Source organism: Eschrichtius robustus, chromosome 11 (assembly GCF_028021215.1).
Source record: "Eschrichtius robustus isolate mEscRob2 chromosome 11, mEscRob2.pri, whole genome shotgun sequence".
NCBI classification, from domain to species: Eukaryota; Metazoa; Chordata; class Mammalia; order Artiodactyla; family Eschrichtiidae; genus Eschrichtius; species Eschrichtius robustus.
This window is the reverse complement of record NC_090834.1, coordinates 76,874,525-76,900,774: the sequence shown is the minus strand read 5'-3', so window position 1 is coordinate 76,900,774 and position 26,250 is coordinate 76,874,525. Positions and strand designations below refer to the sequence as shown.

Genomic DNA, 26,250 nt, shown 5'->3' with positions numbered 1-26,250 from the left:
GGGAGATTCCTGGGAACAGCAATTGCGCCTGTGACCAAAACCACGTTCCCTGCTCAGGGCCTGGTTCACCACGGGTGCTCGAGAAGGATTTGAGAACGAATGCATGAATGAATAAATGCGCAGCTGCCCAAAGGAAGGTGTTAAATCTAAAGAGAGAGAGAGGTCTTTCTTCTCCCTGAAGGTCCCTCCAGCAACAGGTGAAGTCTAGCTCGTGGGAAACGCAAAGTGCCGAGCCTGAGACACACACATTTTCACACTGTCTCCAATAAAGCCACGAACACATTAGGTCTGACCCCTGCCCAGGAAGGACCTTTGGTTTTCTCACCCATGGGTGATAGGTGCTGCTGTCTATTGGCCTGACATTACAGATGGTTAATTTGTAGTGGTTGAAAGATCTGCACTTATTAATCATGAATATTCCTCCAGAGAGAGGTTTGTCTTTTTCTTTGTTCAATTTGTTAGGTCGTCTCGAATGCTGGCTCCTTTAACTCCCTGGCTGAGCGGTCACGGGGTAGGTGCTGACCCTCTCTCTCCATCCTTCAGATTCCGCGGTCCTAGACGAAGACAGTGGTGACAGCGCTGACCTCAAAGGACTGTTGTAGGGACTAAAAGGAGATCCCTGAGCGCAGCACCCACCAAAAGCACTCAGCTCACGCCAGCTGGTGCTGCAGAGCGGGGAGCATTCGAGAAGATTCAGGCTTCTCTCTGGGGGATAAGGGACTTCCATTCCCTGGGCAACATTTCCCATCCCACTAAATACCTGGCCCGGAGAGGTCAAGTTGGCACAAACATCCCAGGAGAAACAGTCTACACACAAGCTAGGAAGCCACGTCCCCTCTCAGAGAAGCCTCGCTTCGGGTTGTCTGGCTATTCTGTTTAGTTTGGGCTGCTTATGGGGGGAGAGGAAAAGCCAAATAACTAAAATAGTGATTAAAGGAATCACACATCATTCCCTCAGAGTAATTTCAGGAGGGCTGAGAAGACCACAATCAAGGATCTTTAAAAGCTGATGACTATTTCAAGTGCTCAGCAATATTTCTAAAGAAATCTCTATATAGAACATAGTACACATGGGCAGCAGCAAGTGGGATACAGAGCAGACACCAAGTAGGACTTCCAGCAATTGTCATTAATAGTGCAACAGGCATTTCTTATAGACATTTCTGTAAGAAATGTCACAGAATTAACTTTCCTTCTGAGACAGATGATCTTAGATTATTCTCAGCATGGTGGTGCCTGGAGGGTGGGGAATGGACTAAATGATTGATTATATGGAGATAATCTGCTATAGCAAACTCTCTATCCTTGAAAATGCCAGTGTTTTCAATTTTCTTCCCACTTCTAACCAAGAGAGATTTGGAAGGCATTTTTCTCTTGTCTAAAAAGTGGTCAAACCTGCATTTCCCATCCAATTCTTTAAAATACATATGTATATATGTATGTGTTTTTAAACAAAAGCAATGATGAATATCTATTTTACCTTCCCCTAATGGCTGTGGAGGAATGTAATTGCATCTATCTCCTGGGCCATCAATTAAATATCTTTTACTGCCAGTCTGACCACATTTTATCTGTGTAAAGGCTGCCAAAAAGGTACTGATCCTTTGGATAGCTCCAGGCCCTGCAGGGAACATTTATTATGACGCTAAGTCTAGGGACCAGTTTTCAAATTACCTGCATTAATTAACTTAATCACACACAACAGTATAATAACTATATTTACAGGCATACCTTGTTTTATCGTGCTTCACTTTTTGTGCTTCGCGAGCATTATGCTTTTTACAAATTGAAGGTTTGTGGCAACCCTGCGTCAAGCAAGCCTATCAGCGCCATTTGTCCAACAGCATTTGCTCACTTTGTTGTCTCTGTGTCACATTTTGGTAATTCTCCCAGTATTTCAAAACCCTCCACCAGCAAAAAAAATTATGACTCACTGAAGACTCGGATGATAGCTAGCATTTTTTTTAGCAATAAAGTATTTTTCAATTAAGGTATGCACATTGTTTTCTTTTCTCTTTTTAATTAATTTATTTGTGGCCGCGTTGGGTCTTCGTTGCTGCACGCGGGCTCTCTCTAGCTGGCGGCGAGCAGGGGCTACTCTTTGTTGCGGTGCGCGGGCTTCTCAGTGCAGTGGCTTCTGTTGTTGTGGAGCACAGGCTCTAGGCGCGTGGGCTTCAGTAGCTGTTGTGGCTCACGGGCTCTAGAGCGCAGGCTCAGTAGTTGTGGCGCACGGGCTTAGGTGCTCCGTGGCACGTGGGATCTTCCTGGACCAGGGCTCGAACCTGCGTCCCCTGCATCGGCAGGCGGATTCTTAACCACTGCACCACCAGGGAAGTCCTGTACATTGTTTTCTTTAGACATAATGCTACTGCACACTTAACAGGCTACAGTGTAGCGTAAACAGAGCTTTTATACGCACTGGGAAGCCAGAAACTCTGTGTGTCTTGCATTACTGCAATATTTGCTTTACTGCAGTGGTCTGGAACCAAACCTGCAATAGCTCCACGGTATGCCTGTATTTATCGATGTCTCTATGAATGACACATTTGCCTGTTAACTCTCCTTTAGAAATTCAAAGGTCTTTGATATGGAGTGGTATCTCACCTCTGTTTCTGATAACCCCACACAAACCTACAGATGCTCGAGAAACATTTATCGTCCACAAGATGTTCGGTCAACGTAGGGCTGAAGAAAAAGGATAGCTTTTGCATTCCAACAGATAAAGGTTTGAATCATGGCATTGCCACTTACCAGCCACTTGACCTCAGGCAAGTCACTTACTCTCTCCGAATGTCATTTGTCAAATGGGGACAAAACCCCTCCCCTCAAGGTTAGGAGGATCAGATGAGATGACACATGATAACGCCTGGCACGAAACGAGGGCCCGCTGAATCTGAGTGTCCTGTTTCCCTCTGAGGGGTCCCACCAGGAAATATCTGCTCCTCTCGGAGCTCGACATACCCAGATCCCAAGAGCAACGCAGAAACACAAAGCAGTAATCTACCTGCCTTGCTCAGGTGATCACGTTCTGAACTGCCAATTCTACCTGCTTGGAAGATGGCCTTAATGTAAGATCTCCCTACCAGGCCATAGCCTGAACAAAATAAACACACAGCCGTGCCCTGGTGGAAATGGCTGGGGCCTTAAAGCCCGTATACAGAGAAATTAAAAACTGAATGAACGATTCCATGTCTACCTGTGGCTCTCCTGCATCTACCAAGGGCAGTGCTCCCTCAAGCCACTGGCCATGATGGAGAGAACCCCATATTCTGACCAAATAGAGCAGAGGTGAGGATGTCAAGGTGTTACATGAGGAACATGGACGGACCCGGGGATTTTTACTTGGAAGAGGGAGGCTAAGGGACACGCTGCTACATGGAAAAGAATGGAAATTATCCGTGAGGTTGGATTATACCCAGTGATTTAGAAAGGTAAGGATAAGAGACTCTATTACTACTCATCGCCAGTAAAATATGGAAGGGCTGCCTCGTGAAGGAATAGACTTTCCATCACAAGAAGTATTCCAGCAGAGACTGAAAGACAATTCATCAATGAATGATCGAAGGGATTCATGGACTGGATGATAAGCGGACGTTGTTCCTTCTAACGTTACAATCTGAGATGCAGGACTCACGTGTAACGCTACGTAAATGACAGAGCACCATGGGAAGATCCACCTACTTGCATAAGTAAGGGGGAGGAACTAAGCAATTGATCAAACAGTCTCATAAATGTCCACTCCTAAATACACCCGTTTGTTGTCACTTCAAGGGATTGGCTGTACATAAGCTGAATTCAACCTCATACATACAAGCTACTATGTAGCGTCTCCATAAAATTCTTAACTGTACGGCCGCATGTGTTACAGGTGCCCATGTGAGTTCCACTACTTGAATGTAAAGACAAGTCACCCTGATTCAGATATTGTCCTTAGCAACTAACATCGTTTGACTTTACACCAAAGGGTGCTTGATCAGGCACGACCGGCTGCACGGTTCTGGTCCCCAAACCGACAGCGTCTCAGGCTTTCTGAGCTCTCACCTGGTTTACCGTCCTGATGCGCAGGAGACATGGGGAGAAAAAGATAAAGGAGTGAAAAGATCACAGGCTGCCATCTGTCCCTGTGAAATTTAACTGTTATGTGGAATGTCTTCCGGCTGCCGCTTTTGCTTTTCAGATGTGAATTTCACTGAGCCCCAATGTCTGCCACGACTCCACACTCCTCCACGAGTCACACATCTGATCCGTGCCGGCCTCTGAATCACCAGCCTGGCTCTTTTGATGCGTGCACATACGAACACAATCTGGAATGTGTGTGGAGACCTGAGTAGTAATTAAAGTCCACACCCTTCTCCTGAGAGCTGGCCCTTTTCCTGCACTATCCATGTCCTCATATGCAGGGGAGCTAAAACCTGGGAGAGAAGGAAACATAAAATCAATCCCAAACCACTAAATGGGGCCCTAAACCACTGTAAGATGGATCACTTACAAGTGGCCTGAAACCTCTCTGCCCCATCACTGTGCCCAGGCAGCAGAACCAGAAGGAAAGAGTGAAGTCACTCAGATCCTCTGAAATTAACACTCAGAGCTAATGGTCAAACGGGTATGAGAGTCGATCATGTGGGCTGCAGACCAACTCCACAGCTGTAATGTGGCTATTAATATGGTGGGGTCATGGATATTTAGTCTAATAAATGGATTTTAAACATGGATTCAATTTTTAACCCAACTCTGGAAGTGGTAAGATATGCGAAGAATAACTCAGCCACTGCTAAGTATGTGGTTTACCACTCCCTTCCCTGGTTAGAAGTTGCTGGAACCCAGGGCACAGCGCTGGGAACGGGGGACAAGGGACAGAGAAGGTGGTAGCTCGGAATACACTGCAGTAGGAATTCTAATTCTGATGCTACCTTTTTTTCTTTAAATTAAGAATGTGACAGTATAACACTAATAAATATTTGTGGAATTAACTATATGACAATTGCAGATTTTATGTTTTTATGTGATATAATATCCCTTTAATCATCCTTGTCTGGGTTATATTTAAATAAAATTTAGATTTTGTTTTTGTTTTTGGTTTTGGTAAAAGAAGCATGCTGAAATCTTCTTTCCAACTGTTCCCAGGGTGCTCAGAACAATTTTCACTCAGTGCTTCTTAAAGGAAATTTGAAAAAGTCGATACATTTTAGAGTTCCAAGTCTTTTTGGAAGGCAACTCTATCTGAAGGGTGAACAAGGAGATTCAAAGTGAAGTATCCGAGCAGCCCAGAGCCCCTACATGAGTGAAGAGGAGCATACCTTAAAACAGAATGGCCAACAGGTAAAAGACTTATTTACAATTCTGAGGAGGAGGGAGTAGATCATGAGAGAAGGAGAAGAAAGAGAAGGAAGGCAGCAAGACAGACATTCAGTTTGTTTGGCTCATCAATCAAGGCAACAGAGTGAAGCAACTTCACATCAAGCTGGGTTCGGGACCTTCCAGCAGACGGTTGCACGGGAGGCCTCACCACCAAGAGACACGGAATTTCCAGGCGCCAAACTCACCAGTGAGTTCCTCCAGGGCAGGCTGTCCACTCTTGGTGTAGTGGCTGGGCTCCACGGTCACACCCCCTGAGCTGGACTCGGCAGTAACATTCCCTTCGGTGTCTGTCTGGGACCTTCACACACAAACCAGAGCAGACACACTTGTCACAAGGGGTAACTAGCACATCCGGACCACCGTGTCCCGACCACAGCCCCGACTATCCCCTCCTTCGGCAAGAAGCTTTAGAACAGAGCAGACCAGCAGATGTATGCTAAATAATTCACTGGTGCACGTGGAGCAAGGTCCTAGAAACAGACAGAGCCACCGAGCTGTAAAAGATGAAATATTCATCACCCAAATGGAGGGTCTGCAATCCTTCACTGGAGGACGCGTCTCTGCATCCCCTTCGGGGAGCTAGGTCTAGCCAGAAAAATGCTGGCGAGTACTGGATGGTTTGGATCGTTTAACATGTGCCAAAAAGAGCCACTTCTAAGTAACCAGCGATGCCAGCAAGCCAAGCGTGAAGATGACTCCATGACTCCACTTACAGCCCCCAGGGCCCCCCCGCCCCGACCCTCCTGACACAGCCGTCTCTGGCAAGATGACCGTACAACCAGTCAGGAGTGGGTGCCAGGCAGGTGTGTTTGTCCTCTAGGTCTGATTCAGAGCTCAGAGCTTCTGAGATGAAAGGTCTCATTGATCATTATTTCAACACCTGACTGAAATCTGTACTTCCCCAAACCTTCTCCATGCCCTTTTTTGTCAAGCAAATCGAGGCAACTGCTTCATGTCATGTGCTCTTGCCACAATTACCTCTGCTTATTTTGGCGTGCCATGCAAACATATAATTATACTCAGACACATAACCATGGGTGTAACGTTACTAATTCGTTAGCATCCTGAGCTGATTCAACCAGATTTCACTCCCTGTGAAGAAAGTGTTTGCCAGCAATGTGAACTGTCTAAAACAGACTGTGGCGGATGTGTACTGATAACCCCACATCATCCATCCATGCTCCCCCCTTTGCCCTCCTACCGATACCATCGGTTCCCCATGCCTGCCATCTCGACCTTTAAAGGATTTTCATGCTCTCAGTGTTCCTCTCCTTCCCTGGACCAGAATCCAAGCTCTCGCCATCTCTGCCCAGACCCTAGAAGCACTTTGTGAACAGGTACGCTGCCTCCAGACTAGAGGTTGCCAGCGACAGCCATGTATAGAAACCAGCCCACAGACTGATTCTTATTGGTCTCCACAGTATTTGTTTTAAAGCTTCTGAATTCATTTCCACATTTAAAAATTGGGAGATTTCACAAAAATTCTGGATTTCCGCCTTCTCCCAGTAAAAACAAGTCTGGAAGGACTGAGCTCACGTTCTTGCGGGGCGCCACCTGCTGGTGACATGTGGTGGCGGCCCCCTCTAGAGAGGCGTGGGGTTCCCTCTACCAGAGTCCCACTCACCCTGAACCACTCCTTTGTATTACCTTTGTGGAGCCAAGCAGGCACGTGAACCATGACTTCTGTTCTAGACTGTTCCTAGGTGTGGTCCACTCCCCATTCTGTCCTGCACTGATCTCGGTGATGCCGATGTGATCCTGTCACCTTCTGATGAAAGGGCTCCGATGGTTTCCCGTTGCCCACAGAATAAGGTCTAAAGTCCTAATTGTGATAGAAGGTCCCCTACATCGTGGGATTCTTCCTTCCTTCCTTTCCAGCCCTGTCTCTTGCCACTCCTGCCCTTTACACACAGCCCTGCCCTGTGCTCCACCCACATGTGGCTCCTCTCCGTTCCCAGATCATACCCTGTCCTTAACAGTTTCTTCTTTGTAGTCATTGTGTCCTCTGCCTAAAGGCTCTTTTCCTCTTTCTTCCTTAGTTTGCTCCTAATCTACCTTTCAGGCACAGTCCCCATGTCATCTTGGCCTGGAAGCCTTCCCCAGTCCTTGGTCAGCAGATGGCTCCACCTCTTGTGCGTCTCTATTCTCCCGATGCCTACTTATTATAATATGATCTAATGGATAAACCTTTCCTACACTAGATTAAGAGCTCTCTGAAGGCTAAGACTGGCTCTTTTGATGTGTGCACATGAGAACACGATCTGTTCCAACTCACATGCCAAGCAGGCGCTCAGGCAGGGTGTGCTGAACGGATAAATGAGAAGTTTTTAAGTCTAGAACGATGCTGGGTGCTAGAAGGAACATTAGACTCGGAGTCTGAACACTGAGCTGGCTGCAGTGTGGAGTCCGTAACTTGATAGCCACGCACATCTCAGTAAGTCACTGCACCTCGTTGAGTGTCTGGCCCTCAAGCGGGGATTACGACAGCGACCTCCCCTGGCTGCCACAAAAATCACAGGTGAGACAACATAAAAGCAGTAAAGTGTAAAGCAATAGAGGTGTCCAGTGTGCCTTCTGAATCGGTAACTATGATTTACTCAGAGTTATTTTTCAAAAGTGATTTATCTTCCTTTTCTTCCCTTGGTACCATCACTAACGTGGAGAGGTTCGGGGGGAAGCGCTGTAAGGCATATACAGTGAGCTATAAACTTGAGAGAGAGCATCTCAGAGCACAAAGGGAGCCTAAACCATTTCCTAAAATCCTCTAATCTAGCCCCATCTCCTCACTTTACAGATGAGGCTCAAAGCGAGGCGGTGATTTAGAGTCAGACAGTTTCGTGGTTAAGCACTTGGCCCCTCTTAAAGGGACAGACTTGGCTTTAGACACTAGCTTTCTGGCTCTCAGCTCTTTGACCTACAGCAAGTTACTTAAACACTCTAGGCCTCAGTTTGCTCACCTTCAGGACAGGGATAGAAAGGGTAGCCAGCTCATGGAGTTGTGAGAATGATTAAATGAGCTGGGTCTCTGCACTCACGCGGTGCATACTCAACAGCTATGCCTGCAGCCAGGTCCCAAGGCCACCCAGGGACTCACAAGCGAATAAAAGGCAGAGTCCAGGCATCTGACTCCTATCCCAGTGCTCTTCTTTCCCTCCTCCTACCTGGCTCACCTAGAGGAAAGGCACCTCAGAGGAGCCAGAAGGACATCACACAGGGTGAGCGTAAACACTAAAACGCAGCTGGACAGACACACGTGACGTTTTCTCCTTCCTCGTATTTGTCAGACATTTGCTCTTGATCATTAAGAGTTTTTCCTCTCATTGAAAAATCTTGAAATATTTTTAAAAAAGGTTAAACGTTTTAGAATCGTTCAAATAATTACAGCCAGAAAAAAAAGGAGCGGGGGTGAGAGATTGATGGTGATCAGACTGTCACGTATTTTAATTCTGAAAATGCAGATCAAGAATCTGGGAACAGTCGCTTGAATATGCATCACCGCAAGACTATCCGTGTGACTGCCATGATATAAATTTCACGGCAAGCAATTCAGTTGCCTCTACGGTTTATAAAAAGCTGAGCATGGAGACAAGTGCTGAGTCATTATCTAAGCCTTGGCACCCTTCTCAGGACTGTTAGCTGAGCTGATGACTTGATTGAATACAAAGATGACCGCCTCCCATTAAAAACGTCTGGCGTGACCCTCACTGAAGGGGTGGGTAAGCAACGAAAAGGAAAGAGCTTCTTCTCAGAAGCCTGACATTCCCTCACAGGCTGGATGCTGCAGGCTTGACTCTGAAATCAATCGCTTGAACCAGACTTTCTATCAGCTCTTGGCAGGAATGGTGACAGAACCTACTAGAACTCACCTCAGGCAGAAATAGAGGAAATATCTAATTCTTTGGGGAACCATGTAAACAGAGGAAGCTGAAAGCATGGGCCTGAGTCTGTGCATATGAACAGGTATGTAAATAACACGTGTGAATATGTGTATTTGCATTTTATGTATGAATGTGTACTTGTGTCCTTACGTGTGACTGTCCCTGATGTGCATCCACACTATAGGTGTATGAGTGTGTGTGTACAGGTGTGATTGTGTATATACTTAGGGTAGAAACTGTGAAGTAAGTGCTCAGACTGTGACCTTCAACCATCGGTCCCCTTGTGCTGTGGAGAGGTATTAGTTATCGCTGAGCTGTGCAGTGTGGCCCACTGCCCTGCACATCTCGAGCACGGGATCGAGTCGAGCGCTGTGAACAAGGTTCTGGGAACCCCCAAGAGCAGGGCTGAGAGGCTCGCATCTGCTCGGAGAGGACTCATCCCACGCATCCAGCATCACCCGGAGCCAGTGTCCTACATCCTGTACAGGTGTGTGGTGCAGCCAGAGGCTCTCGTAGGCCAGAACCACCCAGACACAGCACCTGGCTCCACGTGGTCTCCCGTGGTGCTACGGATGTGCCATCAGAGACAGACAGACCGAGGGACCGATAACGGACAGACGCAAACACCCAGGCTTGTCTCCCCAAATACCACCCGGGTCCTTTGGTTCTTCTAGAACCAGTCCCTCCTTACAGCTACCCTTCTTCCTCATCCTGTTCTCCATTCGAGAAATCCCAGCACAGAGCAGGGACCGAAAATATATTTAAGGAATTCCCTGGTGGCCTAGTGGTTAGGGTTCTGGGCTTTCACTGCCATGGCCCAGGTTCAATCCCTGGTTGGGAACCTGTAAGCCACACCACACAGCCAAAAAAAAAATTTTTTTTTTAATTTAAAGAAAAAAGAAAAGAAAAAATATTTAATACGTGTGATGGGGTAAGAAACCATGAGGATCTGGAATTTTAAGATAAGCACCTCTGTGAGAAGTCTCCGTTACTCAGCAAGGTGGTTTTGTGGTTTTCATTGTTTAAAGTACATTCAGGATGCTTTAGGACTGATGCTGGAGCCTGTCGAGTGACAGCAAACCACCCTCCTAGCTTCTGCTCATGCTGCCGCCGCCTCTGCAAAGCCCCTGGGTCCCCATGTGCCTGGGCCGCTCCTCCTCATCCCAGGATCAGCTCACATTTTACTTCCACTCTTTAGCTTCCTGACCTCCCCCCAGCCCTGCTGAATTAACCGTCCCTCAAGCACACTGATCACGCGGCACCTGAGCTGTCTGCCTCAATGTTCCCGGGTAGCAGTCCCGACCCCTACCCTCAGAGACCCAGAATCCACCAGCAAGGCTCCTTTGGCCACGGGCCCCGGCAGGGCAGGGGGGCAGCCGCTCCTACCTGTACAGGAAAGGCGCCACCGTGGCAGTGTTGGGGTGGCTGTATTGCTGGGGCTGAGGTAGCTGGACGCTGACAGTATTGCTTCCCGTGGTCTGGGCGGTCCCGACGGACCCACTGACAGTCTGGCTGCTGATGCTGTGATTCAGGGTGGTCCCTCCTGGGGCTTTGCCTTCCGAGGACGCCAGGCTGGAGGAGGAACTGGAGTGTCTGCCGTCCAGCTGGGGCTTCTGCTGGGGGAGCCCCGAGCTCGGCTTCCCACCCCGGCTCCGCTCCCCATCCTTGGAAGGCGCGGGGGCACTTGGGGATTTCCCGGGCATGCTCTTCATTCCTGGTTTTGGTATCCCGCTGTGGGAAGGGGCCGGGGCCTCCTTCTTGGCACTGTTGAGCTTCCCCCCTTTGGGGATGAAGCTGGCGATCTTGGAGGACTTTTTTGGCACCTCGGTCACCGCCACCCCGCTGAGGTCTTCTCTCGGCCCCTCCTTGAGGTCCGGCCTCTCTGTCACCGAGGCTCTCTTGGCGAGGTCCTTGCTTTTCTCCTTCTCCTTCTCCCGCTGCTGTTTCTCCTTTTCCTTCTCGCTGCCTTTCGGGGAACTCTTCTTGTTGGTCAGCGCCCGGCTGAAAGTTCTCTGGGCAATGCCCTTGAGCGCGATCTTGGGGCTGTTGGAGGTGGGGCCCGCCGCGGACAGCGGGCGACTGCCGGCCTCCATCTCTTCGCTCTCTTCGAAGCTGGGCAGGATCTCCAGCCGCTCGCAGCTTGTGTCCCGTGACCCCGGGCCCTCACCCACCTTGGAAGCCCCCTTGCTGTTGAAAAGTTTCAGTTTTTCCAGCATGGACCTCTGATTGTTGGGGGCTGGCTTCAGGGCTTCGGGGGTGGGCCTGGGGGCCTCGGGTGCAGGAGGCTTGACCGAGAGCGTGGCAGCCGTGGCGCTGTGCTTCACACTGACCGACTTGCTGCGCCAGGGCTTGGAGGCCGTGCCGGGCTGGGGGATGGCCGAGGAGGCGCCGCAATTACCAGGGGCGCAGCCGCCGCCCTCCAGAGCAGCAGGTGCATCTTCGCTCATTCCGGGGTGGGAGGGGGCCGGACTCGCCAAAGGCTCTGCAGAGACAGGGAAGAGAAGGAGACCTGAATCACACCCATGGGTCTGCACTGATCACGAGGGGGCATCGGCCACGGCTACACGGCCAGTCGCTCCAACCCAGATGCCGCGCAGCTCCATTACCTGCTTCATGCGTTACCTATGGCTCAATTTAAACTCTACCTTGACTTTCTCCTATTCACACGCTATTCACATCCCCCCCTTGTCACCTTTTGGTGTATGCTGTGTGAATGCATGCTGATCTTAACATCAACACGCACAAGGCAATATTAAGCACATATGTTTACGGGAAAACAAAAATCCGCATCACCACTATGATGGTGTAGGAATGATGTAGGAAACATCTCCTGTTTTGAATGACTCAACCCACAACCCCGTTTCCTAGTTAAGCCAAACAATTGAGAATTATCCAACTTTAAGAAAACAATGTAGCAGAGACATTAAAACAGAACAGACCAAAAAAAAAAAAAAAAAATCCAGAAAAAGAGAGACCAAGTATAATCTTTACAGAAGAAGAATTACCCACAAAAGTTGCTAAATCCCATCAAAGCAAATACGTTTTTCCTACGTTGGCACTTTTAAAGAGTTACGAACACAACGCAAGTTAGAGTTAAAATAAAAAAGCCTTTTGAGCTTAAGAGTATGAACTGGGCACAAGCCTTCACCGTAAGCAGGAAAACGTGCAGGTTATCTGAAAGTCAAGGTTTCCCCCTTGGCGGTCAGGGAGTAGTTCCCCGGCCAGACTCTTTTCTCAGAAAAGCTTCGAAATATTTCCAAACTAGAACTGGAATTATTCTGAGAAGGGCGGGTTCCAAACTGGTGCTCCGCTAGGCACCGAGGTGGCCCAGACTGCAGACACGAACCCTGCAGCGCCCTTCCTCAGGCAGCACTCGGAGCCACGCAGCTCCGTCCCCGACGTCAGGGCAGCTGTCAGAGGGAAGGTGGCAGGGACATGGCTGAGCCCAGCGCCCACACCCACCCACGGCCGCGCCCGCCCGGTGCAGACAGGATGCAGTGCCTCGGCCCCAAAGAGCACGTCTGTGCCTGCAGAGTCACGATGACACGACTTACCCAGCGGCAGCCACTTTCTTCCGCAACGATTCCCCAGGAAAACTTCTCCAACCCGAAAGGCTGTCCTTCCAATTGTCACAAGTGTTTTCGGTTAAACTGCTCATGTTTCTAATTAACTTTTGTCATCCGCAACTGCTCCAGTGCCCAGAAGCCTGGCGGGATTAACGGCTGCTTCTTCTGTTCTTTTTTTTTTTTTTTTCCCTTTTTAAATACCTATGTTCTGCCGCCTTCTAGCAACAGAGTAAACTGTATATAGAGCGGCTTTTTATGATTTAAAAGTCAACGGCCGCCAAAGCCGAGTGAAGGCAGCCCCTTGTGGGACACGAGCCGGGAGAGCTCCCGGCAGAGGAACTGCTTCCCTTCACTCTCAGCTGCTCCGGGAAGCCACGGCTCCAGGGTGATCCAACGCAGACCTCCCAATGTTTTAAAACACATACATCTTCCTGACTTACTGGGGATTTGGGTTTGGAGCAGGGGCTGCTGCATGATCCTCCCTAACAAAACTCAAGGGGCGTTGCTGGATCTTTTCCTGGGGAGAGCCGGGGACTGCCTGGGAAACAGGCTCACAGAACCCACCCACACTACTGGGCTTTCAGAGGGCCTCCTCGGGTGCGACGCTGCTCATGGAGGGCTTCCTGGGTGTCACAAGGTGCGGCGCTAGGCACGTTGTGAAGGGGGTTACTGCCCCCGTTTGGCAAGACTAAGGCTCAGAGAGGGCAAATGACTGCTCCTCAATCACATCGCTGGAAATGGACAAATCTGGGCTTTGGACCCAGGTCTCCTGACACAGTGTTCTCTGGGACTGCATCACAGCTACCTCCTGTGAGAAAGAACACATCTAAACAACAGCCACTTAAATGACTAGAGTACTTCTGGGGCATCGCCTTTTCTATTGCTTGGGTATATTCACGATACCCGTGGTGGGGGGACAAACCAGCCCAGCCACTGGAAAGGAGGCAGCCTATGCCACAGAGGCCAGCGCCCTGGAGGAAACACTGGTGACCCTCCAGTCCCGAGTTCCACTCTCTCAAGGACAACTGTCCTTCCCTTTACTTGGGCTCGGATCTGGGGCAGAAGTATTCGTTCATTCAATATATTCATTCATATCAATATTCAGTGAGTGCCTAGTATATGCCACACATTCTCTAGGCACTTGGTGACAGTGCCAAGACCCCTGCCTTCACGGAGGTTACACTCTGGCAGCGAGGAACGGATGATAACTAATGTAATTAATAAATACATCTTATCATTTGGTAGCAAAGAAGCCCTAAAGAAAAAGGGGCGGGCTTCCCTGGTGGCGCAGTGGTTGAGAGTCTGCCTGCCAATGCAGGGGACACAGGTTCGAGCCCTGGTGTGGGAGGATCCCACATGCCGCGGAGCAACTGGGCCCGTGGGCCACAACTGCTGAGCCTGGGCGTCTGGAGCCTGTGCTCCGCAACAAGAGAGGCCGCGATGGTGAGAGGCCCGCGCACGGCGATGAAGAGTGGCCCCGCTTGCCACAGCTGGGGAAGGCCCTCGCGCGGAAACGAAGACCCAACACAGCCAAAAATAAATAAATAAATTAAAAAAAAAAAATCTGCCAGTTTCTGTTTAAAAAAAAAAAAAGAAAAGAAAAAGGGGCTTTGGGGGCAATGTGCTTATAGGAGCTGCAACAAATCACGACCAGAGGTACGCCCCTCGTTCCTAAAGGAGTTTCAGGCATACTCCCTGCTGAGGAGACATACGTGGATCAGTGTCACTCCTCTGCTCCCACACATTCCTTGGAACTCTTATAAAGCCCGCCTGAAATCGTTTGGACAAGAAATGCCCCTGCCTAGCGTTTCTGTGTGTTTTTAAACCTTAACACACACAGCTAGAAATCAGTTGTTACTAACTAGCTAAGGACAGATCCAGAGCTAAACAGATGCCTGGCTTGTCTAAGAGAAATGTGCAGACCAACCAAAGGTGTGTGTCTCCTTTAGGGAAGGTGCCAGGTGCAGGGAAGGGGCCCACGCAGTGTAGCCACGGCGGACACACAGGCATTCCGCAGGCCGTTCCCCAAACAGCTCCCAGAAACTCTTCCCTGTCTTGCAAACCCCAGCTCACGTGCCTTCCTCCTTTGTCAAGCTACCTGAGACCCTCGAGCTGAACGATGCAAACCCTCTCGTTTGCATCACATCACCTGGTATTTCTCCCTACTCTCTTTTCCCAGGACACTGTCCATGCCTCCCTTTTTATAAAAGCATTCGGAGGGCCACCTACTTACACCAGGCACTGGGAACACAGAGTTGAGTAAGATGCGGCCCCTGCCCTCTAGGAACTCACTGTCCAAAGGGGCAGCGGACCTCAACACAGAGCACAGAAACAATGTCAAGGCTTTAGAGGGCTGTACATGGTCCCAGGAGACCCAAGCATTGGGCTCTCCTAATTCTCCCCAGGGAGTCTGGGAAAGCTTCATTGTTATTCCACTGGTTTGTAAATTCCTCCAGGGCAGAGGTGACCCCCACCCCCATTCACCCTTGTGTCCCAAAGCCTGCCAGAGCATAGAAAATAGTAAATGGTTTCTGAATTGTTGGTTGGTAGTTTTGACCTTTGCAAGTCACATTTAAGGCAAGAGAGACTCAAAATTTGTGATTAGTCATTAGGGTTTTATTAAAACTTTTCAGTCCAAACTCAGGATCAGGACTCAGAGCTTCAGAATTTCTACTTGGCATTTTGCCTGGGCTCCCCTGGTTACAGGATCACGGGGACATTTCAAGGCTACTCATTACAGCTGTAAGAGTAGTCTTGGCGGATGATTCTGAATTTGGTTTCTAGAACAGAAGTTCCCTGAGTAGGGCTACAGGGCACCTGAGAATCAGATCATCAATACTTTGACATTATGTCATAGCCAGAAAACCCCTTAACAGTGAAGGGGCTCCAGGTCATGAGTGGTCTTGTCCAGGTGAACTTGACATGTTTCTGTCATCCCTAGGGTATAACATCAGTGATCTCAGATCTTGGTTGAAGTGGAAAGCAGCCATTTCTAATACAAGGCTTCTGTGATTCCCAGCATGAGACTTTCCTTACCAGGCTTCTGAGATAGTGAGATAAATGCAGGAGGGATGTGGGGAGGCAGGCCAAGCCTCAAGTTTTACACCAGCTGAAGGTGTGACCCCAGGTATACCACTTTCCCCCTCTGGGCCTCCGTTGCCCCATTTGTAAGAAAGAGGATAAGCTTTTTCTCTAGAATCCTTTCAGCTCTGTTTCCATTCAAATCTCAGCGAGTCTCCAAGAGACCCTGTGAGGCTGGGCCCCAAGAACGCAACTAAGTTCACTCGCTTAACTAGTGAGTTTCCCTGTGCTGCGACATACAGGTGTTTCTTTAATGTCAATCATTCCCCCTCCACGGTTCTCTTAAGATGCTTGCCAATAAATGCAGAAAACTGGCTGGGTCAAGGTATACTCAACCTTGAATGAACGCTAGTGAATTCAAAAATGCTAGTATTCTATGAAAGTAAATGTGTGGGAGGGAGGCCAGGGGGAGTTCTTTAAAATTAAGAACACTTCTCTCTCTAATAACTAACAGCTCTAGTTTCTTTTCTCAGGTATAGGAACCTTTGTTGGAACAAAGGGATCTGAGAGTGCAAAAGGAGGAAAGCACAAAAGAAATGTTCTGACTACCAGTGTTCTCCCAATAATGGTATGTGGGGTAAAGAGGTGAGATGAACATTTTTGATGGCACGTGGATAAATATTTTTATATTTGAAAAGTTACGTATTTATTTTATTGCATATCAGAAGAGATAAGCAGCCCATATATAAATCAACAGTTTCACAGACAGTAGATGTAGATTTAATTTGAGTTGATTTAAGGAAAATATGAAACAAATAAAAACACAAGCAGTTCACCGATGTGACAAAAATCACGCAGAAAGTTTGTGAAAGACTAAAGTTGGGGAAACACTGTTCCATTAAATCAGAAATACTTATTTTATATGTAAAATACATAAGCATTTTAATAATACTTGTTTTATACTCAATTTATTCTTTTGGAAAATGCAATCAACCCAAGAGAAATTAAATCAGAAGGCCCAAATAAGGACTAGGTTCAAAAACTAACCTGAGGGGCTTCCCTGGTGGCGCAGTGGTTGAGGGTCTGCCTGCCAATGCAGGGGACATGGGTTCAAGCCCTGGTCTGGGAAGATCCCACATGCCGCGGAGCAACTGGGCCCGTGAGCCACAACTACTGAGCCTGCGCGTCTGGAGCCTGTGCTCCGCCAACAAGAGAGGCCGCGATAGTGAGAGGCCCGTGCACCGCGATGAAGAGTGGTCCCCGCTCGCCGCAACTAGAGAAAGCCCTCGCACAGAAACGAAGACCCAACACAGCCAAAAAAAAAAAAAAAAAAAAAACTCATCTGAAATGGCTACTTTTATAGCTTTATTTATTTATATGTATTTGTTTAGCACGACGTTTTGCTGAGAATTGGCCAGATCTGGGAACATGACCAGGCCTTTGTTTAGCCAAAGGTAATTTTAAGAATAACGGTCTTAAGTTTCAGATTACTAAACATAGTAAGGATAACACATTACATCATGCCCAATAAACATCCCAAATATCCATATGTAAAATTAAAAATATCAAGACTTACTGTATGTAATAGACACTGGTATATTTTGCCCTAGTCCATTTTTTAAAATGCTGATCACAGGGGCCCTGAACGGATTTTATGACCCACCAGTGGACCACACCCTGCAGCCTGAACATCTCGGCTTTAAAAGGCCAGCTCGCCAGGTTCACCCACCACCAACTGACAAACCATCGCAAAAAGGAAAAGTCTCATTTGAAATACTGCAGAAACAGGAGGCCTTTGAAGAAGAGAAAAGGCTTTTTTGTTTCTTTTAAGAGTTTAGGGAGAGCATTAATCCTCCTGTGGGGAGGGGAAAAGTTTGGTTTTTCTGGCAACCAGCCTCAACCTTCCCTGACAGTAACCAAAATACTTTCTAAATGGAAATACTGTCCAAGGCAGATAAATAAGCATTTCTTCCTCTCTACTTCCAAGAGGGCCAACACTGGTCCCCGGCCCCTTCTGTCCCCAGCTTCCCACTTAGGGAGACATTGGTGGTCTGGTCCGGATGGCAGCAGGCACCCAGGCAGTGAGGCCAGCTGACCTCAGCTCCAGTCACCCTACTGTGATTTTAAACCTGCCCTGGGGATGGTTCTTACCTAAATCTTCTCCATCACCTTCAGGAAAAGGCCTGATAATTGGGCCTGGGAAAATGTTTACAATTTCCTATAATTTGTCAAGGTATCAATCTTGAGCATTCAAATTTGTTCGGACAATTGAAACCAGTTTTTTGTTTTTGTTTTTTGTGTTTTTTTTGTAGGTTCATGGACTCTAGCCATACAGGCTGGAGATTGTTTCCAGAGTTACTCAGGTCAGTTTCTTTACAACCATGTTAGCCACCGGACCACAGAGGGGCACATAAATGAACCTCACTCAATCCACTTAGTGGTTCTTCAGGATTCCTGGAGCCTGGCCCGAGGCGCCTTCTCAACACTGTTGTGATCAATGTCTAAAATTAAGGGCATGGGCTTAAACATAGTTTCTCTCCAACTCCTTCTTTGAGAGGATCCTTGGAGGTACAGAAAGATGGAGAGGGGGCGTCAGGAGAAGTACCCAGAAAAGTGTACAGAAAGGGAAAGGGCACGGTGTAGAGGGAGCTGGGCTTTGGATTCATATCCTCTAAGGATCATTTTGTGTCTACAACTCCATAGGCTCCTAAAACATCCAAGTTAGAATAAGAATGATGACTTATATAAACAAATATTTTCTTTAAAGTTGCTCTGTTAAGTCAGTCCCTATCAAAATCCCAATGATGTTTTTGTTGAAATAGAAAAATCCATATAAAAATTTAGATGGAATCTCAAGGGACTCTGAATAGCCAAAACAATCTTGAAAAAGAACAGATTTGGAGGTCTCATACTTCCTGATTCAAAGCTTACTACAAAGCTACGGTAATCAAATCATTGTGATGCTGGCAAAGACAGTCATATAGATCAATGAACGAGAGAGGCCAGATATAAACCTTTGCATATACGGTCAAATAATTTTCAAGAATATTCAGTGGGGTAAAGACGGTCTTTTCAACAAATGTGCTGGGAAAACTGGATATCCATGTGCCAAAAAATGAAGTTGGATTCTTACCTTATACCATACAAAAATTAACCTAAGATGGATCAAAGACCTAAATGTTAAGAGTTAAAACTACAAAACTCTTACAAGAAAACACAGGGCAAAAACTTCATGACACTGGGTTTGGAAATGATTTCTTGGATATGACACAAAAAGCATGAGCAAAAAAAAAAAAAAAAATAGGTAAGTTGGACTTCATCAAAGTTAAAAACTTGTACATCAAAGGACATAATCAACAGAATGAAAAAACAAACTATGGAAGATAATACTTGCAAATCATACATCTGATAAGGACTTGAACATATAAAGAACTCATATAACCCAACAACAACCTGATTGAAAAATGGGTAAAGGACTTGAATAGACATTTCTCCAAAGAAGATATACAAATGACCAATACGCACACAGAAAGACGTTCAACGTCACTACTCACCAGGGAATGCAAATCAAAAACCACAATGAGATACCACTTCATACAAATTAGGACGGATATTATTAAAAACAAAACAAAACAGAAAATAACAAGTGTTTGTGAGGATGTGGAGAAACTGGAACCTTTGTGTACTACTGTGGGAATAGAAGATTGTGCAGCCATTGTGGAAAACAGAATGGCAATTCCTCAAAAAATTAAACACAGAACATGATCTATCAATTCCACTCCTGGGTATATACCCGAAAGAAGTGAAAGCAGGGACCTGAACAGATATTTGTACACCCACGTTCATAGCAACATTATTCACAATAGCCAAAAGGTGGAAGCAACCCAAGTGTCCATCAATGGTTAAACAATAGATATTGTTCGGATAAATGAATGAATAAACTAAGTGTGGTGTATATATATGTATACACACACACAAACACATACACACGCATGCACACACAATGGAGTATTAATTCAGCCTTCAAAAGGAAGGAAATTCTGACACTTGCTACAATATGGATGAACCTTGAAGACATTATGCTAAGTGAAACAAGCCAGTCATGAAAGGCAGATATTGTTTGATTCCACTTATAGGAGGTCCCTTGAGTAATCAAGTTCATAGAGACAGAAAGTAGAAGGGTGGTTGCCATGGGCTGGGGTAAGGGAGGAATGTTCACAATGAAAAAAAAAAGAAAGAAAAAGATTGTATTTGGCTGCAAGTAACCTAATTCTGACCACCACAGCCTAAACGGGTGAGGGGTTTACTACTTTATTTCCAGTGCTTAGCACAGGGTCTGGCACACAATAAGGGCTCAATAAATGTTTGTTAAACTAAAGTTTATCTTTGATGTTAATGAATCACATGAAATTACATAGTTTCGAATATTAATTTATTAGTATTATTTTATTCTAGCTTGAAAAAATATCTGCTTCAAAGGAACAGTGATCCTTTTTAAGAAACTCAAGCAGGGAAGCAAATTACACCACTAGACTTTTTCTTCCTTAAATTGGCCATCACTGACTCTTTGGTCAAGCTGTTTCTTCCAACTGGGATGCTTCCTTGCCCCCCTCATTGCCTCACATCCCTACCTGACTTTCACCCCCACCCCCCCAGTCTACCTTTCATGCCGTTTCTTCTAGGAAACCTCCCGAACCCCCAAACCAGAGGCCATCTCTTTTCATCTAAAGAGACGGAAGCCTCTTCCAGGCCTTCTCTGGGGTCCTGACATTTGCTGCCCTGCGTTGTAGTTAGTGGTCACACTTAGCTTACTCACAAGAATGGCTGATGCACTAGGTCCCAGAAATGCTTGTTGGAAATCCGTGCCTTTGTCCTTTCAAGACTGGCTCATTTCCCTTAGTGAAAGTGACGCACTGACAGGTGCCCAGAAATCAATAAACAAATAACAACTATTACCCACACTGGATCCCTCCATATGGTTCAAAATTAAAATCAGGTGTGCCTGGCTTGTCCCTCTTGGCTAATCGTGCCAGTTGTTCTCTCTACAACTAAGTGAACTCAGAAGACTAGAATCCTTGGTGATGCTTTTAATGCGTTTCCTGCTATGAATGGTGAGAATTTTGCTATACTGGGTCATCAAAAAGATTACGTATAAACACGCCAGTACCTTATGAGGGCGTGACCAAAAATGAATGTGCGGAATGTAATTTCAAGGTAATTCTTTCTCTTCCGTGGCTTATTTTGGATAAAACCAAGTGAAACTATGGGTAATGAGGTCATTTGTTGCTCTAGATGGAGCTAAAAGGCAGTAAAAGAAGAGAGTACCATTTTCCTACATAGTTGTCACTACATTTTCTCCAGCTTTACAAGGTACGTTTTCCAATCCTACTTAATGCCATAAAGAACTGGGGAAACTAAACAAAGGTTAACTTGCCTGAAATATTAGTATACAGCTGGGCTTATGGTTGACCTGGTAATAACACCTTAGAAAGAGAATTCTTAAAATCTTTCCCTCCCTCCCTCCCATACACCCTTTACATCAAAAAGTGTCCTATACATATTGGTAAATGCTCCCACTCTGTTGGGTAAGGAGAGAAATCATTTGACTGCTGACACCTGAAGGAAGATACCTTTAACGATAAAAAGTGGTCCTATTCTTCACCTTTCATTTCTTGAAGGCTTATCACCGTCAAAACAACTCTTTCCTCTCTCTTGAACTTACTTGTTCAAAATCCCAAGCAATATGTTTGAAGGGAAAGCTTTTGTTTTAACTGGTCAAGCCATTTCTCTATCTTGTACCGTATATGGCTATAAGTACAAAACTGGCCATAGAAAACTTTCTCCCTTGCTTCAAGGGTGTATGAAATTTCACAGAGATGATAAACACTTTACAGGGGGGCAAATCTCATTCTCACAGGAGGTCACCGTCCACAGCTAATAGCTCTTTGGCAGAGTGCAATGGTTGTACACTATTATAAATACATCCCCCTAAGATGGAGCTGGTTAAGGAATGCTATAGACTCTCTTCGCCTAAGATACCAGCCCAGTCTTCTTGTTTTCTCTTTTGGGCAAGGGATGGGCACTCCAAAATAGGAGCTTCCAAACCAGTGTTAAACAAGAATGCCTTCTATTAGACAATACAAACAGGCAGTAACAGAGAGAAGGGGTTCCAGGCTCAGGTAAGTTTAGAAAGCAGAGGGCTAAAGAGTAGTCAGTTTTCTTGCCTGCAGGACTTCTCAGAGCCTTTAACATGCTCACTTGCACTGGGAATATCCAAAATGATAATGGGATAGTATGAATCCCAAACCTATTTTTTGCGATAGAATTGATTTTATGGGATAGCTTAAGGAAACAGCCTATCATAGGATGCATTCTGGTAAACTGTCCTAATGGAGGGGGGCAGAAAATGGGAATGTAACCCAAAGCAGATAAGAGTGCTGTCTAACAGGTAATAGTCACTAATCAGGAGAGCTATGCAAAGGAGAAGGAAGAAGATGCACCTTTTTTTCCCCTGGGAAGTTATAATCTAGTAGATTGTGGAATGCTTTCATGATATGCATTTTGAACACTAAATATCCTTAACATGTACCTGTTCCCTTTCATTTCAAAAGGATTAGGATAAGGCTCTGTACTAAAGCCAAAAAGCTACATGAAAACAGGAAGCAGCAGTCATGGCTGTGCAGGGGGATGTCTATAAAAAGATTTCTATCAACAGGCTCACTGTGACTCAGTCCTGACACATGGCAGCCATGAAAACTGATGTGATCTTGGACTGTATGAACACAGGAATGACATTTAGAAGAAGGGAGGTAAGGATCTTGCCCTGTTGCGCACAGCTCAGACCAGAGCTAGAATGGTGAAATCTTTAGAATTTTGGACCTGGAAAGGCTTCTTAGAGATCCTCTACTTTAAGTCACTCATTTCCTCAAAAGGGAACAGATCCTTGGGCAGGTAATGACTTCTCCAAGGTCTCCCAATCAGTAAACGGCACAGCTGTTACTGAACTTAGGACTCTGGGGCTTGTTAAATAAAGTAGCTTTGCTGGCCCTACCCCCAAACCTCCCAGTTCAGAATCTCTGGGGATGGAGCCAAGCAGCTGGAGGTCTGACTAGCTCCCCAGGTGACTGTCATCCAGGTATTAAAGAATTCGTGTCTTACTACGACACGCTGAGAACGTCTATCTATCTATCTACCTATCTATCTATCTATCTACCTATCTACTTATTTACTTATTTATTTATGGCTGCGTTGGGTCTTCACTGCTGCAAGCTAGCTTTCTCTAGTTGTGGCGAGCAGGGGTTACTCTTCGTTGCAGTGCGCAGGCTTATTGCGATGGCTTCTCTTGTTGTGGAGCATGGGCTCTAGGCACGTGGGCTTCAGTAGTTGTGGCACGCGGGCTCAGTAGTTGTGGCTCGCCGGCTCTAGAGCACAGGCTCAGTAGTTGTGGCGCACGGGCTTAGCTGCTCCGCGGCATGTGGGATCTTCCCGGACCAGGGCTCGAACCCGTGTCCCCTGCATTGGCAGGTGAATTCTTAACCACCGCGCCACCAGGGAAGTCCTGCTGAAAAATCTTTAACTTGCCCAGGATAAGGACTAGAATCTGAGGATGACCGTGAACTATTCTCAGCAAGGAGTGGCCGAAATGAAGGAGACGTTCAGCTTGGAGAAGAGAGGATCTGGGGAAAGGTGAAAGTGGAAGAAACCTTCTTACTGAGGTGTCTTCCTTTCCCTTTGATTTTTTTTCACCCACTGACAGTGAACCATCAAAAAGGATTAAAGCAACACCTGTCAGGGCAGGCCCATGACTCAGGTCTGCTCTGTGGACAAGGAGAGGTCAAGGGCCCACAACAGCACTGGAAGGTGGGAGCTTCCCGGGCTCCACGGCCAAGGAGGCGGGGTGAGGTGGGGAAGGGAATGTTCGCAGCAACTGTGGAAAAGGGGAGTTGACCCAACCTGCTCTGCTCCACTTCTACCAGAGCAGCTCTCTTTACAAGTAAGATTTTATTTGACAAAAGGTTTCCATGGAAGAAAAAAACCTGTAACAACGTTAATAATCCTATATTAATAAGAATAACAGCCAACACTGACAGAGCCTGCACTTTGTGCAGACACTGTGCTAGAAAGCACTTTCATTGTATTGACTTTTTTCTTTTGCATTAAAAATCCAATGAGATAGGTATGAAGAAACTGAGGCGCGAGGCTTTAGGTGCCTCAAGATCAAACAGATTAGTGCCAGGCAACTTTATTTCGAAGTCTACACATTTCAGCTACACTCCCAGTCTACCCGCCTGAAGAAGAGACCCTCAACTGGACTCTCAAAGTACGTGCTCCTCTTCTGGTACAAGATAATGGTATTTTCATCAAGTTTTCCACCAACAGCTTTCAGAGATGCTACAGCGAAATTCTCTGACCTTTAACTCCTTCCAGGAGAAAAAAGAGAATTTTTCTCTCCAGGAGACTCTTTTTAAAAAATGGGGATGTCAAACAGCCGGGCAATAACTTAAGTATGGTTTTTGTTCTTCGGAATTTAGGATGCTGGCAAAATGCAATCTTTCTGCTGTTATTTTTTCTGCCAATCAAAATCAGCAGCCAACCAAAGAACTAACTTATTGTATTTCTCCAGGGGAATCAATGCAGAAACTGAGAGCTGAATTGGACTATTATTCACTATCTATGATTGTATTATGCCAAAAGTGCAGGAACAGGAGGGAAAAAAAGCAGTCATTTATCCTGATTCTGCCAAGTATGCAGACACATGGTATCAGATAGATCGAATAAGTCCGGGGCTTCGTGACCGTCACTGATCTACACCCAGCTCTACCAGACTTCTGAGCCTTTTCACCTGACAGTTGTCTCCTTAATGGAAAAACAGAATTTTTCTTCTGGAAAAAAAAAAAAAAAAAAAAAAAGACATACGCCGAGGTAGAAAATGTCCCTAAGGACTGCTCATCAGCTTTATTCATCCAAATCGGGAAGCAATTTCCTTCAGGTGTCTGTTTTGTTTTATACAACAGGCCTGGCTGTGACAAGTTGTGGGTAGATTGAGTTTTTGTAAGCGAAGCACTCATTTAGAGGAATCTAGTAACTCTGCTGTAAAGCTAAGACATCTTTTAAAAACAACAGAATCATGATGAGGTGGAGAGAACGGCAAGGTAATTGTTTTATTCTGCTCTGTGCAACTCACACCACCCTAAGAATCGCGCAAACACAGGACTCTGTGGATGGGGGCAAGTCCAACTTAATAGCCTGGTAACCTTGACCTAGTCATTTAGTTTAGTTGAACTCCAGCTTATTCATAAGTAAAACTAAAACTAACATCCCTAACTACCATTTACTGAGTGCTAACCAAGTGCCAGGGACTGTGCAAAGTGCACTAAATAATTTCATTTACCGAATTCATTTAATTAATGATTTCATTAATTCACACATAAGCATCTCATGAAGTGGGTTTACTGCAGCTCAGAGATGTTAGCAACTTGCCCAAGGTCATGGCTAGGAAGCAACAGAGCAAGAATCTGAACACTAAAGTCCATGCTCTTAACCCATGCACTTCACTAAACGGAGATGGTGACCGAAGCTCTCTTCCTTCGCTATAAGGAGCAAAGGAGCAATGATGGGAGAGCATTTTGCAAAAGTATCTGCATACAGATTCACTTTCATCCCCCTACTAATATTGGGCTTTCTTAAAGCAAGGGATCGCTGTACCCAGTCCTGGTGGAATTGTCCCATAAGCAGAATGGGGCCGGGGGGGTACCCTAAACGCTCTCCCTGCCCCGATTTTATAGAGGGAGAAAAAGCTGCGCTTCTTGGGGCCCTGTGCGTTCCAAAGTACCCACGGACTGTAAGACGCTTCCCACGGCCCCATCCAGGCTGACTGCAGATCGCTGGCAAGCTCCCTCTGTTCCTCTGTGAACCAGGGCCCCGTGCAAGGCAGGCTTTGGCCTGTGTGTCTTGTCCACCTCACCAGGCTCACTGGAGGCAGCCCAGATAATACACAGCTCTCACTGTCTGCCGTGATGACTCAGACACTCCTGGCAACATCTGCTCTGTTTCTGTAAGACTCAAAGGGCTCTTCACATGAATGACGGTGAAAAGCAGTCAAGAAGCTTCTCACCCGTGTGCAGGGCTATGAGATATAATGTGGAAACCAGGCACGCTCACGAACCAGCTTGGAGGTTTTAGCGCACACTTACACATGCCAAAGCTTATTAAGTGTTGTTCCAGGGGATCTCTGTCATCTTGAATAATGAATTCTGCAGGTACAGTAACCAGGAATATGATTGAGGCTTAAAGTTATTTGGTGATGTTTCTCCTTGGAATCCTAAAACCACCACAACATGTAGTGTCTATTCCTCCATCCATCAGATCCCATCCCATCCCTCCAACATTTCTGACTCTTCTGAGTCCTTTCCCAGGTGCTGGAGATA

At 46.5% G+C, this 26,250-nt stretch overlaps 1 protein-coding gene across 7 annotated transcripts in view; it reads right to left on the bottom strand.

The window, feature by feature from the left end:
• The window catches only part of NAV2 (neuron navigator 2), a 746,877-nt gene that overhangs the window by 159,100 nt on the left and 561,527 nt on the right, over positions 1 to 26,250 (bottom strand). For 6 of the 7 annotated variants that reach the window (XR_011075520.1, XM_068556818.1, XM_068556813.1 and 3 more), the window contains exons 7-8: positions 10,623 to 11,718; positions 5,544 to 5,656 (exon numbers count right to left, since the gene is read on the bottom strand). Coding sequence is in view for 6 of the 7 variants with exons in the window: in XM_068556818.1 (XP_068412919.1) it covers positions 5,544 to 5,656; positions 10,623 to 11,718 (1,209 nt within the window). In the remaining variant the exon portion in view is untranslated. Of the gene's footprint in view, positions 1 to 5,543; positions 5,657 to 10,622; positions 11,719 to 12,790; positions 12,840 to 26,250 lie in introns of those variants that run through there. The other variant, XM_068556819.1, reaches the window with a different exon arrangement.